We start from the raw sequence: 13,021 nt of genomic DNA on the forward strand, positions 1-13,021 counted from the left end.
CACTTTATCAAGTACATGGATTTAAGAGCTTATTGCCAGAGTATTTTAATCTGACCACATCTGACCAATGACAAATGCCATGTATGCTTTTGCTCTTTGTTGTGCTATATTTTCTTTTTCTGCACAAGTTCACATCCTGTCTCCTCAGAAAAAGGGACAAGCATTTTCTCTAACCTTCAGTAACTGTCCTAGCGGTGTGAAGTATTCAATGGACGTTTTGCATATCAAGGATCGGCCATTTTATAGAGCCTTCTCATGCAGGACTGAAATGAGAACAAAGACTGAAGTCTGTACGAGAAGTCTGAAGATGAAAGAAAGCACGTCTTCATGGACTGTGCTAGCTTTGGACTCATGAGTGTGACATACGATGTCAAGGGGGGAATTTGTAGGGTTTAATAATTTTACACTAAATATTTAATTATTTTTAATTTAATTACTTTCTGTTAAATTCTGTTGCATTATTTTCCTGTTACCATTGTGAAGTTGCTTTGAATCAATCTTCATTGTAAAACGCGTAATATAAATAAAGGTGACTTGACTTTAATTAAAATTTGAAAAGATATTTGAAAAGAAAAAATGAAAAGATATTTGATTTTTGAATTGAACAAAGACATTTGTTTTACTGTTTTCCACACCCTCTCTCTTAACAGTAGGGCCGTTTGTAATTCCTAAAGATGTTGAAGGTCTATAGGCCAAATGTGTGTCACACCTGTAGTACAGTGGGGGAAGTTTGGTCTGATTGGTCAGTTTGAATGTCTCACATTAGGGTTTTAGTCACATGGTCAAGGAAAGGATAAAATAGCTCTGTTATTCTCTCGCTCTCTTCTTTTAGCTGGGGTTTCATTGCTCTAGCTCTTTCTCTCTTCTCTTTTCTAAAGTCCCTCAGGTAACATTCTATTCATACTGGGTACGATTAATGGTATATGTTTTTATTAGCTCATATATCTATTTTGAACTATTTTAAGCGTAACCATAACCAGGTCCTTTCTATTACGAATGATGTGCTAACTAGTTTTGATTTGAGATTGACTTTTGAAATGACAAGAAATGTACAGTTTTCAACAGTCTTGCTGATAGTGATGTGGCAACCCTGAAGCCTGAACCCCCTGTAGGTGAACCACACTTACAAGTGGTGTAAAGTGGCAATGCAGTTCCAAAATTATCATTAATTTATTGTTACATGAACACAGATTCTATTATTATATATTCAACAGAAACCGAGGCCTCGTTTGTCATCGTCACGTGATTTTCACGGAAACGATACAAGTCTCGAATCGGGGCTTCATCTGGAACGCCCCTTTTTGCTCGACACAAGCTCCGGAGCCTCGCTTCAGATGTCCCACCACTACCTGTGTGTGTGTGTCCAGCGAACTCTCAAACAAACTCTCCATTGATTCTCTCCAGCGATTCCCACTTCCCTCACGAAGACTTCCATTCACCTGCCCACCTGCACTTCACTTCCGTTATACTCTCTGGTGCTCAATAAACCCTGCTAACTAACACCTTTGTCTCCTGCAGTCTCTGTACCCGTGACAATTGCAATATATATATATATATATATATATATATATATATATATATATATCGTTGTAAATAAATTAAGTCAAACCTGAGTTTTGAAGTCCTCCATCTCTGTATCATCAATTCGGTCTTGAGCTGCGTCTGTGAACATTTTTTTGTAAACCGTGTCTATTTATACGTGGATGTGGAAAATGTTTCGCATTCTTAAAATCACATGGCAGTACGCAAGTGAAAGAGTTTCTGTTATTTACTTTGTTGTGGAAGTCTTTAAGCTGATTTGAGCCAAACGTCAACTTTTTGCATGTACTGAAGATGTGAATGTTTCATTTAATTTCTTAGTTATCATTTTATTTTTTCAATAATTCACAGACCACATGTAATGACTGTTTTAATTACTGGTATGCATATAATGATAGAGAGGATATGTAATCCTTAAAGATTGTTTGGAATGAAATGTTGAGGAAGTAGTAATGTCAAACAGTTCTTTAGAAAAATATTTCCGTGTTTAAAAATTCTGTGTTCCGGGTATTTTCCCCCACCAATTTTCCAAGATTGCTGAAAATATGCACTGGTAGAAACCCAGCTAAATATATTTTTTTTCTTACATTTTATTTTATGTTATTACACGGGTCTGTGAAATACTTGATTCCGATTGGTCAATCGTGCATTCCAGTGGTATGTTATTTCCAGATAACACCCGCTCATCCGGGTACTACGAGTTATCTTGACCGGTACTACTTCTGTGCTTAACGCTGGCGCCATCTTGTGGCTTAAACAGCAGTGGGTTACAATGGAAGACTTCAAGGCAGGTTTCCTTTATAACGTTTTTAATATGGATCTTTTTCTTACACAAACGCATCGATTCGAATCAGAAGGCTCTATTAACCCATCGGAGTCGTGTGGAGCACGTTATTTGACGGACAGCTGCATTTTTATGGACTTCAAACACAGCTACATCTACTGCTGGGATTAACGTTAGCCTGGACTTTTCAAATATAACTCAAGTATTTGTCTGAAAGAAGAATGTCATATACACATACGATAACTTGAGGGTGAGTAAATCATAGGCTTGGTTTCATTTTTGGGTGAACTAACCCTTTCAGCATTAATTTTAACATTTAGCAGCAATAGATAAAGGCTTAAAGCAGGTTGGAACTGTTTTCCTTCGCGGAAGCTTTGCGTAAGAGCTAATCAAATATTTAATCTCGAGACAATATTTTGTGTCTAAAAATTATTTATTTGAGACTAGTAGCCGTGTAATAATCGGGATAATGTACACCCAGCCGGTTTTTATCGCAGAATAAACCCCTTCAGAGTGATGCAAGACCCCTCCGTCGGGGTTTATTCTGCGATAACAACCGGCTGGGTGTACATTATCCCTTACTTAACATTTTTTTATAACATTTTTTTTTCTTTTTCTTCAAACATTAAGTACTTCTTTCTTTCTTCTTTTTATTAGCAAAAGTTATCAAATATGTTACTAAATAATTCAATGGAGAACATTGAAGTGACATGAGCCGACATACACCGGCTGTTAAAGTTCACTTAACAAAGAAGATTTACTTATATTTTACTCACCCCCATCTCATCCAGGATGTTCATGTTTTTCTTTCTTCAGTCGAAAATAAATTAAATTCTTTGAGGAAAACATTTCAGGATTTTTGTCCACATAATAGACTTTAATGGTAAACAAAATATTAAAGTTCCAAATCAATGCATTTCAAAGGAAGGGCTTTAGAGTCGCTGCCCGATCTTAGCTAAGGAATGTGGTTATTATCTAGCTAAATGGTCTATCATTTCAAAAAAAGGTTTTTGCACATGTAGGAAAAGGATCGACCGCCTGCAGTTGATTTTGATATTTAGGTATTATCTACTGGCCATAATTTTGAGACTGCAATACGTGTTGGAGTATAATGTGTTAAGAGCTCACTCAAGTACTGGGGAGCTAAACCATTTAGTGCTTCGTAAGTAGTTAGCAGGATTTTAAAATGTATGCGATGTTTAATAGGGAGCCAGTGCAATGTTGACAGAACTGGACTAATATGATCATACTTCCTCGTTCTAGTAAGAACTCGAGCTGCTGCATTTTGGACTAGCTGGAGTTTGTTTATTAAGCGAGCAGGGCAACCACCCAGTAGAGCATAATGGCTGTTTCACATCGCAAGCGTGAACAGTGCATGTGCTGCACGTCAACGTAACTACACTGTCACTGCAGCTGCAGACGCGCAAGAGTATTCACACTGAAAGCATTTGTACAGCGTCAGCAGCAGCTCCCACAATGCTAGAACCTAAATACCTGTCTGAGTATGGCTTTCAAATGAAAGATTGGTATTAAAGAGAACACACAGGTTTCTCACTGACGACGAGGGCTTGACAGAGCATCCATCAAGTGTTAAGACAGTATAAGGTTACTATTTGTGGAGTTTTTTTTTTTTTTGTCCAATAATTAAAAATGCATTTTTTTTTTTTTTCCTGAATTAAGTTGCAGGGAATTACTAGTCATCCATTTTTTATATCAGCTATGCATTCCATTAATCTTGTGAATTGGTAAGTTTCATCCGGGCGTGAGGAAATATAGAGCTGAGTATCGTCAGCATAAGAATGAAAACTAACGCCATGCTTCCTAATGATATCTCCCAGTGGTAGCATATACAGGGTGAAAAGCAACGGTCCTAACACTGAGCCTTGCGGTACCCCATACTGAACTTGTGATTGGTGTGACATCTCTTCATTTACTGCTACAAACTGATAACGGTCAGATAAGTACGATTTAAACCATGCCAAAGCAGTTCCACTAACGCCAACATAATTTTCGATTCTATTCAGAAGAATATTGTGGTCGATAGTATCGAATGCAGCGCTAAGATCGAGTAACACTAATAGAGAGATACAACCACGATCAGATGATAAGAGTAAATCATTTGTAACTGATGAGAGCAGTCAGTCAGTCAGTACTATGATCCAGAGATTTAGTCCTCAGTACTAAATCCTCACATATACCATTTCTTTCTAAAAAGGAGCGTAATTGTGAAGACACAGCCTTTTCTAGTATTTTTGACAGAGAGGGTAGATTTGAGATTGTCCTGTAATTGACTGATTCTGTAGGATCAAGTTGTATTTTTTTTAATAAGTGGTTTAATTATAGCCATTTTATAGGTTTCCGATACATATCCCTAATGACAAAGATGAATTAATGATATTAAGAAGAGAATCTATGACCTCTGGAAGCATCTCTTTTAATAGTTTAGTCAGTATAGGGTCAAGCATACATGTTGTTGATTTTGATGATTTAATGAATCTAGCCAATTCTTCCTCTCCTATAGCAGCCAGTGAATGAATGTATTTTCCTCAGTGACACTAAAATGCTCTGTCTGATGTGATACTGTAGTAGACGGCTGCATGGTTATAATTTTCTTCTTAATATTATCAATCTTACATGTAAAGCAGTTCATAAAGGCATTACAGCTGTGCTGTTTGCAAACATCATAAGTTGAAGCTTTGTTTCTTCTTTGTTTAACCACTGGCAAGGCAGGCAAAGCAAGGCAAGTTTATTTATACCCAATGGCAATTCAAAGTGCTTTACACATAAATTAATTAAAATAGTGGTAACATATGGAAAGAAAAAAGAATACCATGTGGACGAATACAAAATTAAAAACAAGAATAGTTCAAACAATTGTAAAGATAATAATAAAAATAAAATATAATGGTCAGATCCACAATAGTGGTCTGATATAAACATAAAACATTCTTCTCTGTTTCAAAAAAAATCTTCTAAGAAAGATCCAGATCTAGCAGTTTTTGCGACCTTTCTATACGCAATCATGCTCTCCAAAAAATTTCCAGTTTTGTTTTCTTCAAGCTGCGCTTCATTTTTTCTGGCTGCTGTTTTAAGGGCCAGAGTGTGCTCGTTGGACTATTTTCTTTGATTTTCTACACTGTAAAACCCAACAAGTTACGGTAACTCAAACCATTTGAGGAAACCGATTGCTTCAAACCAATTAAGTTTTAAAACCATTAAGTATGAGTACTGAAAACTCATATACATTGAGTTAAATTAACTCATATTTTAGTGTTGTTTAAGTGTTAAAACTTATATTTTAGTGTTGTGTTGATCAATTATTAAGAGTAAACTGAACTTAAAATTTTAAGTTAATTTTATTAATTCAGTTTGAATTCAGGTAACAAATCTAACTAAGTCTTAACAACTACATGGTTACTTAAATGGTTTTAGGAAACAGATTGCGGCAAATGGTTTAAGTTCATCAAACTCAAAGTGATTAAGTTACATAAGACTAAGCACAAGCTAACATTGGTACAAAATGAAGACAGAACAGGAGGGTATTTTTAAGTAATTTATTAAAATATAACATTTACATCATAAATACAGTATGCCATATGTTCACAAATATAACTAGACAAAAAATATTAGACTTTTTCACCAAATAAAACAGCACAAACATGTTTAAAAAAGTCATAACATTTAAATAACAAAACATATAAAATAAAAAAAATTATGTAAAAAGGTACGTTTCCTCAAAAAGCAAAAGCACTGTATGATCTTTAATGTACTCTAAGTGTATTGCACTGACCGAAGACTTGGCAGACATCACCACATCTTTAAAGACAATCAAAGCATCCAGTGGGTTTAAAGGTAACGTTCCCTCTTCCTCCTCGACAGTAAGGATGGTGACTGTTGGCTTCTGCACCTGGTCAAGCTCCTTTTTCTATATGCATTGGAAAAAAAGTTTGTATGTCACCACATATAAAAATAACCCTTGTCAGGGCAGACACCATATTTCAATTTTCATAAATAAAAAAAACGTTGTTATAAGGAACGGATTATTGTTGATTTAATTGGGCATGTGCTTATTTAAAACCCTGTAGTACAATTTTGTAAAGATGTTAAGTTGTTTGTCAGCAAGGTTTAATTGGGGGAAAAACATTTTCAGGGGTGTATCAGCCGAATGTTCTAGACCTTGAATTGAATGACGAATTGAATTGAATTGAATTCAAGCGATAATGCACACATTGCAAAACATTTGTTTTTCATGTCAGTATGTCATAAATAGAAAGAGGCAACAGTTTACTGTCAAAGATTTGTCGCTCACATCACGCCGCATCCAGTGTAGACAACATAACGGACTATAAGGGGCTCTTTTGTCCTGTCGCGCTGCTCACATCCGGTGTAGACAAGGTGAAACAAGACAGATTTGATTAACAAATTTTAAATGGATAATGGCAAGACATCCTTGGTGTAAATTACGTTCTTCTTTCAGATTAATATAATCAGAGCGGTATTAATAAATGTCCTGGTTAATCCAAGCATTATAATGGCAGTAAATGGCTGTCCAAAATTTGAAGCCAAAAAAGTGCATCTATTCATTATAAAAGTAATCCACATGACTCTGGAGGGTTAATAAAGTACTTCCGAAGTGAATCGATGGGTTTATATAAGAAAAACATCCATATTTAACTCGTTATAAAATAAGAAAATAACTAGTTTCCGGCGCAACGATGACGTCGGATATAGCGTAAAAAAGCATAACAGCCACGGCGTTGACGGCGGACGCAGCGTAAAAAACATAAATGATGTGACGATGATGTCGGGCGTTGCACAAGCGTTTTGAATCACGAGAGGATATTTTTCTTACACAACCCCATCGATTTAATTCAGAAGGCCTTTATTATTCCCCCGGAGCCGTGTGGAGCACTTTTAAAATGGATGGATGCACTTTTTTGGGCTACAAATTTTGGGCTGCCATTCACTGCCATTATAAAGCTTGGACGAGCCAGGACACGTATTAATATAACTCTGATTGTATTCGTCTGAAAGAAGAATGTCATTTACACCAAGGAGGACTTGAGGGGGGGAGTAAATCAGGGTGAACGATTCCTTTAAGCTTGAGCTGAGATTGGTTTATTATGTGTCAAATAAGCTTTTGCTGTGCTCAATGTATATGCTAATGAAAGCCTAAATTAAACGTTTTGAAGATTAGATTTTCAGTGGACAGATTAATAAAATTCTTATGTGTTTGGAACAATATGAGGGTTGGTAATTTATGAATCATGACTGAATTTGTATTGGCAAGTGGACTATACATTTAAGACAACTTGAATGATCAACTATCAGTCACTGTAACCACACCATGCATTTATGCTGGTGGCAGCTGAAAGGTTAACATGTTGCTAAATAAATGTAATGTAGTTTTGACATGTGTCCTACCTTATGTCTTGAAAACATCTCCTGACTCTTCCTTTTAAATAGTAACAGACCTGCCAGGATCGTAGTTTTTTTTTATGATTCATGACAAGACTTCTTTCAACCACTGCAAATCTAGCATTGCCAATTACCTTACACCTTTACAAACCCAAGGCAACTTCAGGATAACTGCCAGTGAAAATATAACACACGAAATGTTTCTGTTTATATTAGGAAAGCCGACTATAACAACAACTTTCAAGACTTGACCAGTATTCTCCTGAAGCAATACAACATGACTTTGAATGATAGACAGACTGGACTTTGGACTTTAAGCCTTTTAAAAAAATCATATTGCTTCAGAAGACTTACAAGTTGTGCTAAAAGACATTTATGGTCATAATTACGTTTGCAAAAATAGCAATTCATTCAAAAATTAAAATTGAAGAACAAACTTATATTTGTATGAACATTATGTAACTGTTCATAACGTTATCATTTGCATTTTGCACAGTAACGTTACAAAATTCCATTGATTTGTTCAATGTTAATTCTAACTTACTTACTCATAGAATTGTAGCCACGTTGCTGCCATTGCACCTTCGTCTTTGCTCTGAAAAGATTTAAAAGCATGGCAACAATGTGTTAGTGTGAGTTTCAAATGAGAAAACGTCATGAGAAACAAATAACAGTTTAAAATTTTATCTAACGTTAGCAAAACAGGATCTAAAATGCTCCTCAAGTCACTTTGTTCACCCCGGAGCTTCAGCTGCTTTAGTCAAATTAACTAGCATCACATATGATAGAGGAAACTCGAATTCGATTAACAATACATTTAAAACGGTTGTAATATAAGGAATGCGTGAGTTTGCATTAACGTTACCTTTTGCTTTAACGTAAGTTAGTTAACGTCACTGTGGCACGAGACGAGAGACATGGAAAGTTGGCCAACTGTCTCAAAAGCCAGCGTTTATCTGTCCGACTGTGAGAAAGCACAAACATATATTTTTTAATTCCCCGCTGACAAACTGCAGTGTAAAACAGCATAATTAACTCCAAACGTGTACATTACCGTTGATAACACTGGTGCAATAGCGCATTTGCTCCTAATGTTAGATTGTTTGCTGGCTAACTTTACACACAACATTACTGAGCTGGTTAATCTTCGGATAAACATAAAAGAGGTACGAAAATAACACTGAAAACGTTCAAACATGAGCGAAATATGAATAAATAAGTTTGAAACGCTTACCTTTTGTTTTTCTTGACTGTAGCGCGAGCCGTCCTGCTGTGACTGGACTGAAGGAGGGAAAATGGTGCGGTTTTTGTCACCTCGGAAACTCACTGGGATGATACTTTGACATGACTAAATGTAATGACTTTAAAAGAGCTTAATGTAAGACTGTAGGCTTAATATGAGGTAGATTAATGTATATACTATTGTTTATTTATTTATTTTATCAGCTTTTAGTTATTTAATTGGCCATAGATGTAAAATACTAGATTAAATAAATATCTGTAACTTAAACCATTAGAGTTAAAAAGTTTTAGTAACTTATTTAGATTGAGGTTTGCTTACAATAATACATTTTTGAGTTAACATCACACATATTTGTTAAGTTGAATTAACTTTTTTGGTAACATTAAGTAAAATGAACTTATTTCATTTAGTGAATTTCACTGTTAGGTTTTACAGTGTATAAGCACAGAGGAGCAACTGTGTCAAAAGTGCTTGAAAAGCGAGAGTCAATAGTTTCCATTGCAACACCGAGTTCTTCTAGGCTATCTGGGATGCTGAGAAGATTAAATATTATTTACAAAGCAATTTTTAGTGGTGGCAGTGACAGTCCTGCAATATTTGAATCGAGGGGACAGCTTTGCAGTCTTAGGTAAATTAAGCATACATGATACTAGGTAATGATCTGAAATGTCATCACCCTCTGCGGCAGAATTTCAACTGTATCAACATTTATTCTCTGAGACAGTATTAGGTCTAACGTATGATTACGGCGATGAGTGGGTCCTGAGGTGTTGCTACTAACAATAGAGTTTGAAGAGAATTTGTAGGGAAAAGATTTTAGCATTGTAGAATTGCTTCAAATGGCTTTTGGAGCCATGTATACGGTGTGAGTGGGTGGGTGGGGCGAACTGTTGGAAATGTCAGTTAAATTTGAAATCTATTTTCCTTTAAACATTAATTATTGGATATTACTGCACCCATATTGTAAAGTTTTACTGCTATAACACTGTTCTAGTGGTATTTGGAGATTCTAATCTAAAAAATGTTACATGTAGTGCCTTTAAAAATACTGGACATGTTTGTGTTCTTGGAATGTTACAAATCAACGTTACTAGAATGTTAGCCGTTAATTAAAATTAAGTTGAAACATTGAAAGCATTTGAATCTTTTTTTTGAACCAACCTCAAAGAAATCATTCCATTCACATCAACAACCTTTTCACATTCCAATAACCAAAACAGAATGTTAAGAAAAAATGTAAAATGTTCAAAAAATGTTAACTGGCTTTCTAGCTGTATAGATTTTCAACAATCTTGCAAACCTGTTTAACTGAATGGGAGTTTAAAAAAGATACCCTTAAAAATGAATGAGGAAATCATTCTCTGAAGAACAGCTTGGCATTACTAGTCCCTCAACATTTCATTCCAGTCAACCCTATGGGTCTGAGTCAGTTTGGGGGCCCTGTTTTGACATGCTCTGATATTTGTGCTTTTCTCTCTTTCTGTTATACGTCTACATAAGGGTTGAACTGTTTGGTTCTACAAATAAATAAATAAAACAAATACATAAATAAATAGGCTAAACATATGAGAAGCACAGCAATAGATGTTGTAATACCTGTATAGATACATTCAAAATGTCGTCTTCATGTCGTAGTGTGGAATGTGAAGACGGAGATATTTGAAAACGATGACGCAAGTTTAGTCATGTGACACATTTTGTACCGATAAGCATGTTTATACCGCTATTGTGCCAGTTATGTGCCATTCATGTTCACACAGTTATGTTAAAAAATATGTTACTTTACACACTTCTTATCAGTTCTGCAAGAATGACAGAAAATGTACTTGCATTTGCTGTCTTGTTGCAAAACACGAGTGGAGTTGCATTTTAGACCACAACCATATAATGGTTGAAACAAACACAAAAGGCAGATAGGGATCTATTTCTCACCATTATATTTGTATTTCTTCTCTTTACAACTATATTAAATGTCTTTGTTTTTATTTAATTTTATTTCTTACACATGGTAATCTTTTTCTTATGCATATTTTAACACTATTTTAATTATTTATATGTAGAGCACTTTAAATTGTCATTGTGTATGAAATCTATACAAATTAACTTGCCTTGCCTTGGTTGAGTGCCATCAGTGAATGGTGAGATATTTTGCTAATTAAAATGAGCATCAAATGCGCGGGAGAAACAGCAGAGCAGGCTATGAAACATCCATGGATCTGACTGTGGGAGGCGGGAGCAGAATCCAGGAGACTCGGAGCGGAGAATTGGAGGCCCGGAGCAGAATCCAGGAGACTTGGACCGGTCTCATTGAGACTTGGAGAGGAGACAGGTGGCACTGTGTCCTCTAGACTCTGGTCTGGAGCCATAACTGGACACTGGACTGGGGCTGAAAGAAGCTCCGCCCAAAAGTCTATCAGCCAGTGGTTCCTCACTGGCTCAGGCATGGTGGTGGCCATCTACCTCCCTTGAGTCGGTAGCTTAGTGGTCTCTGGAGCAGCAGTGGAAGGTCTTGTTGCTGGCTTGGGGTGAGTTGGAGCACCCAAGCAACTTTGAGATGGGACTGGATGAGAGTGGTTAAGTAATTTGATTTCCTCAACCACAAAATCTGAACCATTAAGGGAGAGAATAAGGTTAATGGCCTCTACCAATGAAGAACAGGGCTTCGGCTTACATGAAACAAAGCAAATTACTTCCTCATCCAGTCCCATCTGAAATCAAGAACTGGGCACTCCAAGTTTTCCAACTCATGAAAAACTCACAAACTCCTCCATATACTGCTCCAGTTCACAGCCACCTTGGCGGAGGGTGAGGAGGAATTCCTCTGCCCTTTTCTGTATTGGTCTGGTCCTCTGTTACAAGTCAGCTTAGTAAGGCAAGGACAGGTAAATGTATAACTCAAAGGAAGTTTTCATACATTTCTTCCTCAAACAAGGTCAAACATCTATTTCAATCACTATTCCCTGATTTTTTTTTTTTTTTTTTACTGAAGAACCTTCTTGTTAAACCCATTTTCACTCATCATATTTAACTCAAACAAACATATAAAACAACAATAACCAAATATACGAACATTTGAACATTGAACATTTGAACAGTTGTAAAAAGAATAAAAAGATGATGCACAGATTAGATAGGGTGCGATCAGTCGAACATACAGTGCTCAGAGCTCATTCAATAAATGCACAGCTAAACAGATGTGTTTTGAGTCTGGATTTGAATGTGGCTACTGTTGGAGCACATCTGATCTGTTCAGGAAGCTGGTTCCAACTGCGGCTGGCATAATAGCTAATAGCAGACTCTCCTTGCTTTGAGTGAATTCTTGGTATTTCTAACTGACTTGATCCTGCTGATCTAAGTTATCTGATGAGTTTGTACCCGAGGACTAGTGTGATATGGTCGTAATTTTTAATTATTAGACCTTTTGTCACGGTTCATGAATTCACCTGCTCGCCCTGCACTGTGTCATGTGGTATGTGAGAGCTGCCCTGGGTCCCAATTCGCATACTATCCATCCTAAATAGTATTCGAAAATAGAATTAGTATGTCCCAAAGATTCCCCGATGGTTTACTATTTCCGGTCCGAATTCGAAGTACGGATCGATGTGCACTCTAACGGCTGATATTGCCAACAACCCATTGCGAGTTGGACGAGGATTTGATTAGAACTACAAACGCAGAAAAAAAGTGTTAAAAAACTACAAGCATGACGGATGTGCGAGTTTGACGGTTAAGTAGTTTAGATAAAGGGGTTTGAGTGACCAACTATCAATATTTAACCTGACAAAAATATATTTATTCAGGGTTGTCCACATTATATTTCACCTGCAGTAGCATTGTGAACTTTTTTAATTACATGTTTGACCATTAACTTTTAAATGCATCATTATATTTAAACTGCAAACACATGAGGAGAGTCTCTGACCCACACATGGCAGATCAACGAGGAGATTAAACTGAATGTGGAGGATTTAAACTGTGACGAATGACAGGGCAGATAAACGGTGATGGGATGCACGTAACTAAGTGACAGAGTCTGT

At 36.3% G+C, this 13,021-nt stretch overlaps 1 protein-coding gene across 1 annotated transcript in view; it reads right to left on the reverse strand.

The window, feature by feature from the left end:
- The window catches only part of LOC137048469 (interferon-induced very large GTPase 1-like), a 37,530-nt gene extending 26,090 nt beyond the window's left edge, over window positions 1-11,440 (reverse strand). The window contains exons 1-2 of the mRNA XM_067426639.1: window positions 11,206-11,440; window positions 8,976-9,022 (exon numbers count right to left, since the gene is read on the reverse strand). Of these exons, the coding sequence (XP_067282740.1) occupies window positions 8,976-9,022; window positions 11,206-11,440 (282 nt within the window). The remainder of the gene's footprint in view (window positions 1-8,975; window positions 9,023-11,205) is intronic.
- Window positions 11,441-13,021: the final 1,581 nt, after the last annotated feature.

Source organism: Pseudorasbora parva, chromosome 2, assembly GCF_024679245.1.
Source record: "Pseudorasbora parva isolate DD20220531a chromosome 2, ASM2467924v1, whole genome shotgun sequence".
Lineage (NCBI taxonomy): Eukaryota > Metazoa > Chordata > Actinopteri > Cypriniformes > Gobionidae > Pseudorasbora > Pseudorasbora parva.